We start from the raw sequence: 18,383 nt of genomic DNA, 5'->3' as shown, positions 1-18,383 counted from the left end.
TTGGGAGTTGTTTGTCGTGCCGAGGGCCGGGAGGGCGGTTTGGGCCCGGGCTGGGCCTCGGGCGCTTCCGGGGCGGGGGGGGGCCGCGGCGCGTGCGCGACTGTCAGCCAATGGGAGGCGGCGGGGGCGGGGCCCCGGGAGCCCCTCAGGCGGCGGGGGCGCCGCCATGTCCGTGGTGTTCGTGCCCGAGCGGCTGCGGGGGAAGGCAGAGGTGAACCAGGACACCCTGCAGAGGGTGAGCGCCGGCACGGGGCTGACCGGGACTGACGGGGCTGGGCCAGGATTGGAACCGAGACTGAAGGGAGTGGGCCGAGATGGAGCCGGGATTGGAGCAGGGACTGGGCCGGGACTGGGCGGTCGGGGGCCGGGGCCGGCCGTGGCGGGGCGGGCGGTGACCGCGCTCTGTCCGCAGCTGCTGGAGGAGAACGACCAGCTGATCCGGTGCATCGTGGAGTACCAGAGCAAGGGCCGCGCCACCGACTGCGTGCAGTGAGTGACCGGGGCGGGCAGGGCCGGTGACGGGAGGGAACGCGGCTCCCGGGCCCAGAGCTTTAGCACCACGAAGCAAATGCGTCCGGGCTTATGAATGGACTTCATCAGAATCATTGTCACAGATGTATAAAGCAAAGCTGCCCCCGACGGAGTGACCCCGCCGGCTCCGTGAGGGTGTTCACTCAGTGTCCTGTGACAGCGGCTCTGCGGGCTCTGCGCGCCCCGTGTGTGACACACACCCCGAACAAGAACACGTTTCCCCTGATTTACTGTTCTAGTTTGCTATTTCTTTACCGGTTAGCAAATCCTGATCAGATTGCAAAAGTGACAGGTGTGGGTAGGTGGCTATGAAAGACCAGGTTACCCAGACACTGTGTTTCCTTCTCTCACAGGTACCAGCATATCCTGCACAGAAACCTCATTTATTTAGCCACAATTGCAGATGCCACACCGCCCGGCACACAGAAGACTGCAGACTGACTGACACCTGCACAGAGCAGTGCTGCTTTCAGACTCTGTAGAAATACTTAGTTTAGGAGTCCAGCTTTGTGGTCTTGAAAGGCAGGTAAAAAGTGATTGGTACTTGTGTGTTTAAAATGTGACTGTAGTTTTCCATGTAGTATTAGGCTAGTTCTTCCTCTGTTACTGTAGTCAACACAGCTTAAGGGTGATTAATAATTATCACAGTGCCTTTTTCCCTCTGAAAAACTCAGTGCAGTGTACTTTGAGCACAGCCAGACAGCACTGCTGGAAGCAGAGCCTGTTTTATGACTAAGGTTCTGCAGTAACAGGGTAAGCACTTCACCAGGTGACTGCTACCTCCAGCATGACACAGTCAGGCATATGTTGCCATATATAGAGCCATTTGGGTCCTGTATCAGAATTGTGCTGAATAAAGATGTTCTTTGTAAACTGTAGTATATTGTGAATTAATACAACATGTTAACAAAGGAGCAGCTCAGTGATTCAGTGAAACAAATATTAACTTTCCTGGGAAGGAGGGGATTGCTGCACTTCAGTGCAAGGGACAAACCCAGCCTTTATTCCAGCGAGCCCCACTCATGTCAAGGCTTTTCCTCTGTGCTGGGAAGGCCGTGTACTGCAGACTGAACAAGTGAATTCTTGTGCATTCAGGGGGGTTCATGTGGCTCCTGGGTATCTGTCAGCACTTGTGTCCAGCTGCCTGTTTGTACTCACCCCCAAGGAGCACAGCAGCCTGCCCACCTGGATGTGGCACTCCGGTGCCACCATAACATCAGCTGAACTAAGAGCCTTGACAGTTGTGGGCAGGGGGATGGAGTTCACTGTTGCTCACTCCCATCACAGTTATTTACTCTGTGACTGCTGAAAACGCAGGTGAAGTTGGCAATGTTCATCTGCACTACGGGGCCAGAGACCCTGCTGAGGCAGTGCCTGTGCCAGGTCCTCCACTGCCATCTGCTTGGGAAAGTAGCTTTAAAGATGCTTCAAATTGTACAGTGCATAAAGTTTGTTTTTATATGATGAGTCAGTAAGTAGGCAGTTGACAATTTTCAAACTGTTAAATAATCCCATGTTAATGAAATAAGATCTTTGTTTACAAACCAAAGTTACAGTTTAAGGTGCTGCTCATTTTCAGCAAGGTGCATATTTTAAACAGGTATGACCTATTAAATGTATATCTTTAATAAAGCAAATAGTTTACTTTTACAGAAGCTTTAAAATACAAACTGTACAGTTCCAGTTCAGAAGCATTAGCTATTCACAAGAAGCACTGCAATAAGGGTAAGTTAACTAAGCACCAAACCCTTGCACTTGGCAGTGTAAGTGAAGTTTAAGGGCAAGACTCATTTGCCAAGTGCAACAATTCTTAAAATTACCAGTGTTCAGAACAATCGGAAGCAAAGGACAGAGTAGCACCCACGTGGTCAAAATGCAGACAAACTTTCTTTGTTTTCACTGATGTAGGTCCAGGAACTCGACAGCATTTGTAATTATGAATAAACTGCAAAAACTAGAGCAATCATTTTGGCACTTGTTAGAAAAAAGTTCAAAATTAAGTGTTTTCATTAACTTCCATTTTGGTCTTAGTATGAATAATCAGTAAGTACAACCAAATTTAGGCTTTAATATTAGATCTAAACGACAAGATTTAGGAAACTCAAAACCATTCATCAAGTTAAATAACCACTAACATTTTCAGTGGAGGGTTTTCAAAATTATAGTAGTACAGACCATTAACAATTTACAGACAGAAGCCACACTGATTGTGCAAAGCACATTACTGTAAAAAGTCTATGTACAGCAAACAAATCTTTGTAAACATGGTAAGTATGAAGTTTCAGAAAACATGGTGACAATATCATAAATACAGGCAACATTGGCATCCTCAAACAGCACAAAAGGTAACAATCTGGGCCTGCAAATAGAGCCCGTCACCATACAAACAAAAAAGGTGGATGGGTTTGAAATACCCAGATGTTTAATAGTTTTAGTGTTGTGTATACTTTATATATATATATATATAATGTATTTGTTTTTTGGTATCTTTAGATATAGATGTAATTAGTTTGTAAAACCAAAACCAACAAATGTGCTTTATCTTCATTGAAAAATTATGTAGTTAGAACTAATAACCCATTTTACTAGTAGTTAACATATTAGAATGATATGACTTAAGAAAAATACAAAAATAAGATTAATACTGTCAAAACTCTTATACCAGAAAATATTGTGGTTTTTAGACTCTTTCAAAGATGAAATATGAAAATTTAAATAAGCTCTAACTATATAAAGAATCTTCTGTAATCTCAATTCATATACAGTGGGATAGCTATACATATATTTACCATTGTTCTTCAATTTTTAAGCACCAGTCACTCTCCCGGATCCACTTTGGTTGGAAGATTATTCCTAATTCCACAGGTTCACTTAATGGCACATATTGACTGCAAATAATTACTTTATCCTTTTAAAAAAAATAATGTTCTTTTAACTAACTGCTACCCCACGTTTCAGTTTTAGTATCTTCTGAGCCAGCTCACAATTTTTAATCAACTGTAGCATCTGAAATAAGACTTTAAATAAAAGCAAGTAGTCTCTTAGGCTTTGCTTTCACACACTGCAGGAGCCCTGTGTGGGCACAGCTCTGGCCAAAGGCTGCCTAAGGAACAGGGTGTTGAGACCCGGAGCCACGGCAGCCACCCAGGAGCCGTCGGCTCCAGCAGCTCAGGGAAGGGCTCTGCTCATCCTGGAGTGAGGAAACTGCCACGGAGCTCAGTCTGCAGCTGTTCCTGCAGCAGCTCCCAGTGAACTCATTTGTGTGGCACAGCGAAAGCTGCTGCTGCACTTCATTTAAAAAAAGCTGCCCACGGGCCATAATGAGAATACAAAGGCTCTACAGCTTGTCCTTTATAAATTTAAACACAAACAGTGTTGAGCAAAGTGACCACTATATATTTGCTCCAACATATTCAATGTGTTTCAGTAAGATGTTTAACTATAAATCTATATGAAAAATAGCTATAAAATACAGTGTTTCTTGTATGGTAGTCCTTCAGCAGTTCTTTTTAGAAAAAAAAATGTTTTGAAAGTAAAGGCAATATACACATTTTTAAAAGCATTTCTACATCACAGTTTTGGGCTGTTTCATGTCCACCAACAAACATATTGGCCACATTTGCTCAGCACTGTCAGTCACAACTCGAGAGTTTGTCTGTCTCTCCCCCAAACCCCTTCAGCTCCCCGTCAATGAGATCACCAGGACACAGCCAACACCCCCGGGCACGGAAGCTGCGCCGTTCCCTCTGGCCCTGTGCTGCTCTGCAGGAGGAACAGTCAGTACTGGGGCAGGTACGATGGTCTGCGCTCGTGCTTCACCGGGAAGGATTTGAAGCCCTTGTTGATCTGTTTGTGCTGGGAAGCCTGTTGGGATTGTTGCTGCTGCTGCTGCTGCGCGAAGGCGAAGCCGGAGGAGATGCCGGCGGCCGGGGCGCAGTCGTTGGCCCACAGGGGCGACGGCAGGAGCTGCATCGTGTCGCTCCACTGGCTCACGGGGCTGCCCAGGGGGTACAGGGACGAGCTCTGGCCGGGCAGGGGGCCCGTCACCGAGGACGAGTGCTGCCACGGCGCCTTCGGGGGCCACGTTTTGGTCTTGCTGTCCTGAGAAAACAAAACCAGCCGGGGTCGGCTTCTCTCGATACCAACACGCTTTGGTTTCGAGACAATACTTGACACGTCACCTTGTCCCCTCCTTAAGACATTTTCAGAAGGTTTCACAGACTTGTGGGTCCCTTCCAACCCAGAATATTCTGCGAAATCCAAGCAGTGACCACAAGGATCATCAAGGCCAGCTCTTCAGTGAATGGCCCATACAGGGATCAAACCACAACCCTGGTGTTACCAGCAGCATGTTCTAACCAACTGAGCTCATCCCAGGGTCATAACTTACATTTGAAAGCACAATGGATGCCTGGAAAGCACTCTGGATTCTTAACACATCTGCCTGTTAAAAAACCTTTGAATTTACTTCAGCATGACACAGTGGCCCCAATAAAAGGGAAAGAAGTAAGTAATTTCCGATTTTATTATTTAAATTTGGTGACTTTTGTACTCCCCGAGTGCAGATGGTTTGGGGTTTTGCTGAAGTAACCGATCTGGAGATCCAGATGCTGTTCCAGTTGTTTTCCTAGTGCAGACCCCCCCACACACAAAGAGGAGCAAGGCCCGAGCTGAGCTCACCTGGCTGCGGTCATCAGCTGCAGACAGGAGGGGCGGCGACGGCAGCGTGCTGGGCTCCTGCTCACCACTGCTGTGCTTTCTGCCCAGAGAGAGAGGGACAGTCACTGCTGGTTTTTCAATGACTCACCCCCATCACCGTGCCCCTGGCACAGCCCATTCCTGGTCTCAGCCTGTCACACCCCACAGTGGGTCCTGCTGTTCCAGAGGGTTTCAGGTACTTTTTGCTCCGTACAGGCAAAGGCAGCAACAGAAAGAACCTGATCACTGAGCCCAGGCAGGGAATGGCACTGCAGCACTTCTTGGAGCTACAACTTCAGCAAGGTCTGTGTAGAGGTGAGCGGGAGCTGGGTTAGGCTTTTGCCCACCTGGAAGAAATCTGCCAGAAATTGCCTTTTCTGTCACCTGCTCTCATGGTTTGTGTTTCTTTGGGCTTTTTTAAGTATGTTTTCTGAAACAACTTTACAGACAAGATAAAAGAACAGTTGAACAAGTGAAGCATCTGCTGAAGCACAGTGACTTGACTGAAGAAAAACATGCCACCTTCAGTTTAAATTTGTGACCTAATGCCTGGTATCAAACAGAAATCCTTGACCACGTGGGCATTCTGAAAGATTTTTTTAGTCTTGTGTTTTGGAGTTTTTTTAGGGGGTGGGATTAGATTAAAGCAGAATCTTTTATTTCATCCTTTCCTTAAAAAAACCCAATCAGCATGCTCCAACCATCAGGCCTCCATGGGTAAGCAGCCCTTTGCAGGTCAGCTTTAGCACACCCAACCCTTTTGCCTTCTCTTGCTGCCTAGGTTTAGCTCTGGTATTTTATCAGACCCTCAACTGGAGAACATTTTTCTTCCTCAAAGGAACATAAGACAGTAGTATTGTTACTTCAGCTGAAGTCTTTGTTCAGTGAAGTACCCTCCTTGGGAACTTCCTTCTGCTCTTCAGAGCTCTACATAAAGCACAGGCTTTTCTTGTTCTTGCTCCATGAGTCACTCCATGATCCATCTCTAGCTGTCTGCTGGCTTGGCAGGTTAATTCACCCCTTAGGTGCTATTGTATTTTCTTTCCCTGCTGCTTTTTTAAAAAAATACAAATAATTACTTCTTCTGTGATGTTTATGCAGTGGCTCTCTTCCATTAACTTCAATTTAGCATCCATTGAAGCTCAGTTTCTGTTCCCTCTCTATAAAGTCTTGGTAAGTGTAAAGGTTCAGAAAACAGCTCCTCATTTGGTCAGTTCCTTTCTGACAATGCACATAAAAACAGCAATCCAGGTACAACCTGGGGGAAACTGGCAGTGCACCCACTGACAACTTCTGGGCACCAAAAAGCAGACAGACAATCTTGTATCTAAAGGTACTGACTGAATTATTTTATGATGTAAACAAAACCAGAATTTTTGGCCACAGAACTAACTTGTTCTATTTTTCAAAAAGACTCTGAGAAACAGTTTGAGAGAATGATCCCAGATTGGAACTGGGTTGGTATTCAAGCTTCATCTTGTGCCTTTTGTTACTGTTGTTCTAAGTGCCCTCAGCTATGGAATCACTGAGGCCCCAGACACACTGAGCCTCCAGCCCTTCAGAACTGCAGAGAGCAACTGCTGCAATTCCTGCTGCTGGAAGGGGATTGTTCAGAGCTGGAAATCCTGGCTTAGTTTTTAAGCTACTGAAATTATTTATGAAGGCAATTAAGCCACCTCTTCATATTGTCAGAAATAAAGGACTAACCAGTGTATTTAGGACTCCCAGAAGGGCAGTGGCAGCCAAGGTGAGACAAGTCTACACCACAGAGCAGCACTTCCCCAGTGCCAGGGGGCACTCACTGCCACCCCAGGGCAGTGTCAGGGGCACAGCAGAGCTGCTGCCAGGCACAGTCTGCAAACCAGCTCAGCATGGGTCTCTAACACCCCAGGAGTTTGGAAAGAAGCAGCATCCAAAAGAGAACCTCTTGGAAGAGGGAAAGCATCTGACCTTTCCTGCTGTCCTGAGTCTCAGCTGTTTGCACAGGGCTGGTTTGTAGGAGGAGGGAGCTGCCAACTCACCTCCCTTTGGGAATGCACTGACCCAACCCACCCGTGCAGTGCACACACTGACCCTGTAACTGTGTCTCATCAGCAGGAATTTCCTTTGGCTGGAGACTCAAATGAAATTATAGATATAAAAAAGGAATCTTACAGAGTGCTCTGTATTTCTGTTCATTCTGCTCACCTCCTCTGCTTCACAGCAGCAACAAGGTCTGGCCCTGAGAACATGGAGAAGAGGCTGTCTCCGTTGGCTGAGGAGGTCTCATCACTGGAGCTGGCAGAGTCTCCTTGAGTTCCAGACCAGCTATTTGTCACATCACTGCAACACAAGAAGTTGTGTTAGTCCTTGTATTTACAGTGCCTGGTCCAGAATGTGTCCCAGTTGTGCTGAGCCTGTCACAGGTGATACCTCAGAAAACAAAGACATTTCAATACTTGGGAAAATGTGCCAGTAACACAAATACTTTCACTTATCTCAGTGGTCACATTAACTGCTTTGTCTGTTACAGCTTCTTTATATATATTTTACTAAAACAATAATGTCCATTAAAAGTGCCTCTCCTGTTCAGGAAGGAGAAGTGATGCTTGGGTTTGGAATCACTTGACTTTTTCACTGCAAAACTGAGCCAGAACACAACTGTCCTACTGGTTTCACACCAGCTCAAGTCACAGCTGTTACACTGTGGACAAAGGGACAGAGAATCTTGAAACACTTCTGTTGCTGTAAATAGTTATGATTTGGAAGAGACTAAGAACCACTAATGTACTTGCTGTGAGGTACCTGCCTTTTAGGAGCAAGATTAAGTGGCTAAAATCTGGAAAACTTAATTCAGTCAGGCACTGCATCACTTTTCATCAAAAGTGGGTCTCAAAGGTTTTCAGAATATTCAGAGAAAACTCTCTGAATGCATCTGTGCTATAGATGCCTTATTCCCTCTGGAGGCACAGTGGGTCTCCACACCACTCCAGAGGAGACATCAAACCCATCAGTGCCCCTGCAAAGCAGGAGGGGCTCGTTGCTCACTCCTGACAGAAGGAAGTGCAGCTGGAAAAAACATCCAGCACTGCCACATCCTGCCAAGTCAGGCTGCCAGACAGTCCCACAGTGTCTTACCCCTCTGCGAAGTACTCGGGGAAGGGCCATGTTTTGTGGGGCTCGTCGGGCAGGGCCCAGTTGCCGCGCGCGGTGCTGGTGCTGGGCCGGCGGAGCTGCTGCGCCTGCCGCTTCTGCTGCATGGCCTGGTTCACCCCGGCGACGTAGCGGGCGAACTCGGGATCAGAGCCAACTGCGGGGACAAACCAACACTGCTGACATCCGGCTCCTGCTGCCGCACTTACCCCGAATTCCATCCTTCAGGCTTCACCCCCCACCCAGCAAAATCCCCTCCCTGCTGGCAAATGGGAGCCACCGGTGGGTTCCTCTTCAGGGAGCGGGAAATGTCTGACAGGCACATACACAGCACCCGGGGGGTAATAATTAACACTTGGAACTACACCCTTGCATTCCAGCAGGGAAGTAGGATCTGTACTGTGATATGTGTGCACACTGACAGGTCCAATATCCATCAGCAGATTTAAAGCCTGTACATTTATCCACGCTCAGCAAAAAAGAACACTCCAATTACTATAGTTGATGCAGGAGTGCAACCAGCTAAGTTGTGGTCCTGCTTACCAGGGAAATCAGGATTTCAGAGCCCCAAAACTGCCTACTTCCTACAAGGATGAAAGAATTTGGAAAACATTTTGATCCTGACCGACAAAATATTTCAGAGTAAGAATCACATTTACAGAAAAAAGCAGTAATTTAAAAATTCTTTCATTCTTAAATGTGTCCCAAGCATCTGGTAAAGGATGAGCATGATCTTGAGCAGACACAGCAAAAGCCTTAATGCAGAAGTGTTTCAATGCTCCACTGGTCAGAGTGAGCAGTTAGATTAGAAGGAATGCTGCTATGACTCAGTGTAATTGAGTTTCCACAGCTTCTGTTTCTCTTTGCCTTTTGTTTTTTCTTCCCTGAGAAAAGCCTTTGCAATCTGACTGGATTTATGGAAGATGTCTAGACTACACACACAGGAATTGCAGTGGGAAGTGCAGAGCTGCTGCTTGCCAGGCTCAGTCCGAGATTAAGAGTGAGGACTGAAGAACATCCAACAATCATGCACAGCTCAGGAAGCAGAAACCTCTTTCCTGTGGCAGCTCCCTACATTCAATTCTGCATTTACAAGATAAGTTTCCTTATCCTCATTTGACACGTCCAGAAAAGAGCTCCACGATGTTTTGTGGGATGCAAATGACAGGGAGGTAATTTTGTTTCTCTGCATCCTTTACTACCCAAGCAAGGGACAGAGCTGTGACAGAAACAAAACATCCCCACTAATGCTCCTTCTCCCTCTGAAACATCTTTATATCAGCTTAAGATGAGGCTGGAAGCCAGACAGCTCCTCAGATCCAAGGACAGAGTCTGGATGGGATCTGAAGGGCATCCAGGCTTTTTCCCTGTGGGTAGCACTTAATGCTAAATCACTGGTATATTCAAAACAGAAACCTGTGTTACCTTTTGCAACATTCCTTCATCAAGTCCTTACAGGTGATAGAAGTACTGCAAAATACATTTTTGGTAGCTAGTTAAGCCTTTGACATGAAAAGCCATCAACTTTATAAATTCTTAATTAGTACATTTGCATCTGAAAAGAGACATTTTCAGACGCTAAAAATATTTATTAAAATAGTAATGTGATTTCTTTCAAATGACAAATGTGCAGTCCTAGGAAAGCCTGGAAATGAAAAAAATGTTTTGTGTTGTAAAGCTTTTTGTACTTCACTAACTAAAGCTTAGATTGAAAATTCCTACACCACAGCTCAACCTGGCAAGTTCTATGAAGAAAAGTTATCTTTCCAATGGAAAAGTCTGTTCAATTGGAAGGGGTTTTTTTGTTTGGTTGGTTTTGGTTTTTTAAATTCCAGATCTGTGGAAAATACTGTTTACTTATCACTACAAGTGTAAAAGGGCAATGCACTGAGCACCACTGATGAGCTTAAGTCACCTTTTCTGAGTGTCACTTCCTAAGTCCTTGATCTTCATCCAGTGGACCAAACTGAGTAGTTTTATAGAGACTGAAAGGAAAATACTACAGAAATAGAATGGATTCAAAATGCTGAAAATGCCAGTTCTTTGTATACCTGCTGTCTTTTCCCTACACAGACACACATGGATTTAGTGCTTAGTAAAGATCACTCTGTCCTTACTTAAAGGTTGTGATAATCCTTAAATCCATACCATAAGTAAGATTATGCTAATTCAGACTTACAGGTGTTAAGCAACAACATAACTATGATGCCTATTTTTGCCTTATAAACTCCACTGATTTATCAACTAAACTGACAAAATAACTAAGAATTACGAGCCAAAGGAGCTGGTTTGAGACACCTCCACGTTCCAAAGACAGACAGAGCCCTGGGAACCGGATCCTGCTCTGATAAAGGGTTTCCTGTCCTCGTGCTGCCTCCCTCCAGGCAGCTTCCCTGAGTGCACACTGCAGCATTCCTGGAGCTGTGTTCCAGGCCAACAGGGATTATATTTACAAGGCAAGGGATGTGTAAGTTGTTCTGAGTACTACAGTCGGAATCACAGAATATTCTGGGTTGGAAGGGACCCACAGGATCACGGAGTCCAACTGTTCAGTGAAGGGCCCCTACAGGGGATTGAACACTCATCTCCTCTGAGATTCTACAGCTGATTTCTTAGACTTCAGCTCTTTGTTTATGACTAAAATTTTATCTCACTTCATCTTTGACAACAATCCATCCATATTTGCAATTTATTGGTGGTCCAAACACATCTGGCAAACCTCATGGCACTTGCTTTTTAGTCTCTAATCCTTCGACATCCAAGCTTTTCACTGCAGAACCAGTTGCAGCATGATTCCCATGGAATTGCAGAGTAATGGAGGGAAAATGTGGGGATATGAGAAAGATGCATCACTATCTCCATATTACAAGACTAGTAAAGAGCAGGAAGAGTCATTCTGGGGAGAGGGAAAATACCTGAGCCCAAGAGTTTGATTTGAAACAATTTTATAAATTAAGAACAGGAGGAACATCTACAACTGGGACAAGAAACAAGGAATCAGTTCTCATGCCTGCTCATTAATGAAAGTTTCTTGCACTTCAAGATCAACTTCTGTTAACAAAGCAAACTGGCACAAACACAAATCCCTGCCTGCCCTGGTCAGCACCCCCACATCTGGGGGCAGCACGAGGAAACACAGTTATTGCCAGCAATATTTCACAGCATTCTTTGGAAAAGGACTCTTACAAAAGTATAAGAAAGGAAAAGGCACACACCTGCAGGGTCAAAAGGCAGGATTTCTCCCAACATCCCAAACACTCCATCAGTTTGGTCACGATTTGGCCATGTGTTGTTCCTAGGTCCTTGTGGTTTCTGTCCTAACATCTCTGACATCATATTGTCCATATAGCTGCTCACAAGACCCAAGCTGTACAAATCAGAGCTTAAATCTGAAAATCCAGGATTGTTCCACTGGTTTATATGAGACAATCCAGTTCCAACAGCCTGGGCTTGCTGCTGTGAAGAATTACTGAGCCATTTGGCAGGTACACGTTGCTGTGGTCCAATAGGTTGAAGCAAGTGTTGGTAATACTGCATTTGCTGCTTTTGGGATTGCTGCTGCTGGGACAAGCCTTGCTGAGGAGGATGCAGGGGAGGGTGAGACACAGACTGGGGCTGCTGTTGGACCGCCCCCGACTTCTGTTCCGCTGCTGCAGAGGAGGCAACAGAGTTCCTTCTTTTCACCATCGGAGAGGTCTGCTGGGATTTGCCCATGTTGAAACCAGACAGGAAATCGATAACGTCCTGCATTTCTTGGTCAGTTGGTAAATTCATACCTTTGTCATCCTTGCCATCATCTGTCTTGAAGAAGCTGTCCCGCCTGTCCCCCAGGAAGCCGTTGGCCAGCTGGCTGCCCGTGCCCGGCTCCGCGGCCCGCGGGAAGCTCCCGATGCTCAGGATGCTCTGCAGCCGCGCGTCCACGGCCGGGGGCACCTTCGCCTTCTCCTCGGAGCAGGAGCTTATGAACACGTTTTTGGAAGGCGTGTTGGGGATGGAGTAGCTTCCAGTGCTGCTCGTACTGGTGCACGAAGTTTTTTTTGTAAACCGTGAGGTCAGTTTTGAGAATGTCTTCTGGAGACCCCCTGAAGATTTGCTTCCGTTTCCCGAGGGCAAGTCAACCTGGTTCCCAAAGTCTGAGATTTCACGCTGTAACTGGATCTGAATGCAAGGCAAAGCTTGCTCCCTGCAGCAACGAGAACCACATATATCAAACCACCTAAAACATAACTGAGTTTGTACTTTGGGGGAAAATGTGGATTTGGATAACAGAGAAAGAAACAACACCAAAGACTGCCAAGTTCATCAGCTACTTCTTACGGTAACTGCAAATTATTGCTAGCATTTGCATTACTTCCCATTCCTTAAGAAAATCAGAATTGTGTTTCAAGACCTAAATGGAGCCTAATTTAATATAAATTAAGCATTTTTGTAAGAGAGAAACAAATACTTTTGTACCCTTGGAAAAGCTGCTGGTTTGGTCTTAAGCAGCCTCCTGTATCTATGGGGATTACCAATGTCTCACTCTCACCTGGACTCCCATTTTCCCTTTCTGACAAGTTGGTACCATCAAATCTCTCAGCACAGATCACTCAGCAATGACAGCTTAGTTTAAACTAAGGAAGTGGAGTGTGAGGCTCAAGAGGAGACGTACCTTCCTTCCTTCCACCTGTGTATATCAAACACAGCAGTGTAGAGCACATCTACCAGCCCCAGGGTCTTCTCCGGATCCAGACTCCTCTGTAGCAAAGACATTGTTGCTGGATCTTCTTTCAGGCACCTGTAATCATGAAGTTTAAACTAAAAATCAAAATGTTTGTTTTCCACCTTAAACAATTCTGCCACATCAGAAAACAGAAGGGCAGTGGCTGCACTCCTGCAGCACAACCCACAAACCCCTGGGGATTCCTGCGCCTGCAGCCAGAGCAGTTTCCTTCTACTGCGGGACACATAAGTGATCCCACGCAAAGTTAAGCAATTCCATGTATTTGTATCATGACTGCCGATGAGCTCTTGAGCAGGCACAGCTGAGGCACAGCAGAGCAAACGCTGAGCACCCAACACCCCTTCTGGGACACGGCAAGGGCCGACACTGCCCGCACACGGGAGCAGCCCGGAGGCACCGCCGGGAGCCCCGGCCTGGCAGGCTCCGTGAGGAATGACCCCGCATATCCCGCGGTCCGGGGGAGATGGCACTGAGCTGTGAAGGTGCGGGATCGCTGCGTGTCCCTCGGGGCACAGAATTCCCGGAGCCGGCCCGGCAGCGCCGCAGGGATCGGGCCCCGCGCTGCCACCGCGAGACACCAGGAGGCGCTGCCCGACGGGAATGGGATGGGATGGATCGGGAAACACTCGGGAGAGCCCCGGGAACACACGTCGGGAGAGCCCTTCTTTTGGGCAACACAGCATCGGGAGACTCTTAGGGAAACACCTTCAGGAGACTCCTTTTGGGCAAACACAGAATCACAGAATATGCTGAGTTGGGAGGGACACACAAGGATCATCCAGTCCAACCCCTGGCCCTGCACAGGTCCATCCCCAAGAGTCACCCCCTGTGCCCCAGAGGATCATCCAAACCCCCCTGGAGCTCTGGCAGCCTTGGGGCTGTGCCCACTGCCCTGGGGAGCCTGGGCAGTGCCCAACCAGCCTCTGGGGGAAGAACCTTTGCCTGAGATCCAACCTGAGCCTGCCCTGACACAGCTCCAGCCATTCCCTGGGTGTTGTCCCTGGTCCCCCCAGAGCAGAGCTCAGTCCCTGCCCCTCCTCTGCCCCTGCCCAGGAATTGAAACTGTACTGAGGTCTCCCCTCAGTCTCCTCTGCTCCAGCTGAACACACCAAGTGCCCTCAGTGTCCTCACACGGCTTCAGATCAAGGCCCTTCCCCATCCTCGCGTCCCTCCTTTGGATACTCTCTAATGGCTCAATATCTTCCCTACATTGTGGTGCCCAAAACTGCTCCAATATTCCAGGTGAGGCTGTTCCAGGGCACAGTACAGCTTCAGGAGACTCCTCCCTTGGCCACGCCATCAGTACCACGAGAAACAGGCCAACTCAGTAAGGAGTCAGGAGAGTAAACTCTGTTGTACTGAAGTTCCTAACACTGAATGCTTCCAAGTAAGAGGAGTGTTCTAATTCCAAATTATTGCTTTGAATGGGAAGAAATCCTCACTTAAACTCCAGATTAACCCCAGCCCTCTTTCCTAGGCAGTCAACTAAACTGGCAGGAACAGCATCTCGGGGTCCAGAGTCATGACAGCACTAAAAAGAGCAAAGGCTCTCCCATGAACTCAGCTAATTCCTGGCCTTGCTGAGCTAACAGCTGGGACCTGCTGGGGAGGAGCATAACAGGAATACTGTTAGATTATTATTTTTAAGGCTTTTCTTTCATCATCAAGCTTTTACTTTTAAGTCTTAGTGTCCCAGCACTGCCTCTTTTGTGTTGCCCCCAGTACAGCCTGTCAGGAATAGAAGTGTTAAAACAGTTCACATAAAGGAACTTAAGGAAGCTGTGCCATAATTGTGTAGTATTCTCTCTCCCCTTTGTACTGCAATCATTTTACCCAAATATTTCAGTCATAATCTGCAATACAGTATTTTCATTTACCAAGTTGATGGAACTTGCACCACAATTCTCGATCCTTCCAAACTTATCTGAGGAGCATAGGCTTCTTTATTTTCAATCTGTGCTGTGTCCACAACCACCTAGCAAATAAAATGAAAATAAAAGGGAAATGATTTTAAGAATCAGTTCTAGTCATTTTATCACCCCTGTAGTTAAGCTGCAATAGTCTCATTTCTGAGCCGTGCTAAAGGTACAAAAAAATAACCAAATAAAAACTAACCGACTCACAAAATCATTGTAAGTATATTTCTATTTCAATGTATATGTTTAAAATAATATAAAATCATTGGGTTCAGTAACCTGTCTCTCAAGGACTTCATTCTTCTCAGTAGTTAAGCATCACTACACAGTTACCAGCTGCTTTACCTCACAGCTGGTGGTTCTCAATGGCTCCACACAACAGCCCTTACATTTGAGAGGCTTAACACAGTTACTACTTTAATAGCTCCCAAACACCTATTTAGCAAAATATTTTAAATAATTTAACTGCAGTGAATGGTGTAACATAGGCAAGCAGCATTCAGTTGGAAACCCTTCACATGGGTCACAATTCCTAATGTACACACCCCTTTTAAGGTTATAAAATTCCATACCAACGTTCCTCTATTCTACCTAATGAAGCTGCACTGTTATTTAATTATATAATTTCCAAATAGAAAGAGAAGTGACTGTTCAGTTTGTTGAATTCTGAGCCATATCATGAAGATATATGGAAGACAAAAGTCTTGAAAATCAACCCTCTGTCATGACCCTTTCTTTTTAGGGAATGGAGAAGGAATGGATTCACTTCGGCTTCATTTAACCTTTAATACCAGTGACAGTAAGTTCCATATTTGGTTCATGCTTTCTGTTGTTGTCCAGTCTGTGTGGGTTGGCCTTTTTGATCATTTCCATAATTTCCTATTTTGGTCATGCTGAACCAGCAGCTTTTTGGCAGCAGTCAGCAGTTCTTGCTTCAGTGACTAGCAGATTAGCTGTACCATTTATCCTTGAAATGGCAAAAGTCCTCTGGGATAAATAAGCCTCAGGGATTATTACTGACTTTTTTGCCATCACCCAGCCTACACCAGTTCAGCTTCTAACAGGTTCTCTATTGCTGGGTATGAAAACATGTAAAATATGAATAATGCTGACAGTTTCTCCTCTCTCACTTTAACAAAACCATCCAATGACACTTGAACATAATTATTTCCCACCTTTCAGGTATTTTTGCATAAAGCCTTTGTTTTCCTTCAGCTGACTCCAAGACTTTGCCCAAGTTTATCCAATCCTGACAAACATGTCTAAGCATGGTGCCAAAACACCACACTCATGAAAATACCTCTCATTTCCTAACAGGAGAACTCCATGACTTTTCCTTTTTAATTTTATGTAATTTCATAATGTGCAATTCAGCTCTACTGCAATTATAGTTTTGATAAAGAGAGATGCAATTAGGAGCGATTGTTCTCAACTTCCAAGAAAAACAGAGTCTGCACCTCAGACCTTAAGTCAGAGCTAAAACTCTGGTTTGTGCAGATCCGTGCCAGCTTCTGGCAGTGGTGAACAGCAGTGCCCATGGGCTGGGCTTTCTTGGGGTGTCCCTCCCCCTGGATGTATCTTCCTTTCTTCCCTTGGAAAAAAGCTTTACATGTCTTGGCATTTATCAGAGTTGGGACATCTGGGATTTAAACATTACCAGGAGATTTAGGGCTCCTGCAATGGAAAGATCTACTAGCACAAGAAAAGAGAGGTTTAACTGTTGACCTCTTTGCATGAGGCCAATTCAAAGTTTCATTTCCACTCGTCCTCTGAATTCAACTATTTTAATACACATTATTTTTATTTGAACACGCAGATTTCTTCAGCTGACCCAAAGCTGAAAATACAATTCTTATTATATATATGCTTAGGTAAAAACTGAAAATCCACACTTCAAAATAGTTCTTGTGCTAAAAAACTACAGCCCAAAATAACCAAGCAAACTAAGTGACATCTCATTGTGCCTTCCACACTCAGTGAGTCTCTTCTGAAAAGGCACATGCAAGAAAGGCTAAAACCAGTGAGACTGCCAAGTAATGTTCTTTTTTGAATTGGGCATTTAAGTGACAGATTTACACCCAATTCTGAACGAGTGCAGACAGCTCAGTGTCTAAAAGCAGTAAACCAAAGGCTACGTCACCTTGTGCCATGATTCAACGATTCATTTATCTGCTCGTCACAAAATAAACTGAAAATAAACACATCCTCCCTCCCCGCCTGGTGGTGCTTAGAGAACAGCTTCCTGTACCTCAGCCAGCTATTGTTCTTGCTCTACAGGTGCTTCCTCTCTCATTTCCACCCAAAGAACGCTTTGCAGACATAAATTACAATTTCTTGTCACTGCACGAGGCTACACACAAGCATAGTTGTAAAAAATAAAGTAAAATATAGTGTAAAAAATTAATAAGTTGTAAAAAATTAGGGCACATAGTTTATAAAGAGAAACCTCAACCTTCATACCTCTCTATAAACTGTAAAGTATCAAAGTGAGAATGAATGAGAGAGAGAGGGTTTGCAAGTCTTTGTGCACAGCTCATTTGTGCTTCTTTGAGAACCTGAGGGTCATGCACAAATCTTTGGAGACATTCAGGATTCAACACAAGTAAAACTCCAAGTATCAGCCGGGTCATCTGGGAGAACGTGTGAGTGAGTTTTCTGCTGACACTCTCCAAATGTGATGACAAACCTGAAGAATGTCAGTGCTCCAATTACCAGCAGGTCTAACTGGTCACGTCTAGACTGGGGGACATCAGATTTCCTGAGTCCAAATGTGCCTCAGGCCTCTCCTCAAATCTCAGCGGGGCAGGACTTGGGTGTGCACAACACTGAAACCCCCTGGAAAGGAAATGGTGGAAGGTGCAGCTCCTCCCAGACATTCCTCACCCAGACACCGGGGAGCCAGCTCTGCTCCAGACACTCCCACAGGGCTGCTGAGAAACACTGGCTTTCCTGGCCTCATTTCCTGTACCTTGTGCTGACTCCCAGCATCCTGCCATCAGCTATGGCAGCTGAAGCCACAATCCCACTTAAGCACATCCTTTTTTCTCATTCTCCTTGTATTTATTAATATTTAATGTTTTCCTTGAAAACACCTCAGTAAGAATTTGATCAATCCTACTATTCCACAGTTTCTTTCTGACCCTGAAAAGACACCCCCTTCTTATGCCTCCCTGTAAAACTTTCCTTAGACAAAGCACTGCCATCTCCTGTCCTTAAATCCCTGTATCTCAGTGAAGCAAGGACTGACAGCAGGTGCACTGCTGTTGAGATTGATGGTTTGCCCCTTTGATTTTAGGCTGCCTTTAAAAGTCAGTTGAATTCCAGTATAACTTGAACCTACTTCTCTAACAGGTATTTAATATTAAGGGAATAACTAAGATCTG

At 45.7% G+C, this 18,383-nt stretch overlaps 2 protein-coding genes across 3 annotated transcripts in view; one reads left to right on the top strand and one right to left on the bottom strand.

Moving 5' to 3' along the window:
- Window positions 1–124: 124 nt before the first annotated feature.
- SS18L2 (SS18 like 2) lies at window positions 125–1,409 on the top strand. The gene is made up of 3 exons (XM_017826916.1): window positions 125–235; window positions 413–489; window positions 885–1,409. The coding sequence occupies exons 1-3, from the start codon at window positions 167–169 to the stop codon at window positions 970–972; spliced, it is 234 nt and encodes a 77-aa protein (XP_017682405.1). The 5' UTR covers window positions 125–166; the 3' UTR covers window positions 973–1,409.
- Window positions 1,410–1,966: 557 nt separating this feature from the next.
- Window positions 1,967–18,383, bottom strand: part of KIAA0355 (KIAA0355 ortholog) — a 58,719-nt gene continuing 42,302 nt past the window's right edge. For both annotated transcript variants that reach the window (XM_017826913.1, XM_017826914.1), the window contains exons 8-14: window positions 14,962–15,059; window positions 13,013–13,138; window positions 11,577–12,544; window positions 8,347–8,518; window positions 7,417–7,551; window positions 5,212–5,290; window positions 1,967–4,632 (exon numbers count right to left, since the gene is read on the bottom strand). In XM_017826913.1, the coding sequence (XP_017682402.1) occupies window positions 4,309–4,632; window positions 5,212–5,290; window positions 7,417–7,551; window positions 8,347–8,518; window positions 11,577–12,544; window positions 13,013–13,138; window positions 14,962–15,059 (1,902 nt within the window). In that variant the 3' untranslated portion in view covers window positions 1,967–4,308. The remainder of the gene's footprint in view (window positions 4,633–5,211; window positions 5,291–7,416; window positions 7,552–8,346; window positions 8,519–11,576; window positions 12,545–13,012; window positions 13,139–14,961; window positions 15,060–18,383) is intronic.

The sequence above is a fragment of the Lepidothrix coronata genome, unplaced genomic scaffold (assembly GCF_001604755.1).
Source record: "Lepidothrix coronata isolate B3197 unplaced genomic scaffold, Lepidothrix_coronata-1.0 Scaffold132, whole genome shotgun sequence".
In the NCBI taxonomy this organism is placed as follows: domain Eukaryota; kingdom Metazoa; phylum Chordata; class Aves; order Passeriformes; family Pipridae; genus Lepidothrix; species Lepidothrix coronata.
Note: the sequence above shows the minus strand (reverse complement) of the source record. Positions and strands in the feature narration are given on the sequence as shown.

What these genes read in the sequence shown, in the direction of transcription:
- SS18L2 (XM_017826916.1), top strand. Translation starts at nt 167, where the DNA reads ATGTCCGTGGTGTTCGTGCCCGAGCGGCTGCGGGGGAAGGCAGAGGTG. An exon ending in ACCAGGACACCCTGCAGAGG is followed by an intron (nt 236 to 412) that starts GTGAGCGCCGGC and finishes CTCTGTCCGCAG; the next exon opens with CTGCTGGAGGAGAACGACCA. An exon ending in CGCGCCACCGACTGCGTGCA is followed by an intron (nt 490 to 884) that starts GTGAGTGACCGG and finishes CTTCTCTCACAG; the next exon opens with GTACCAGCATATCCTGCACA.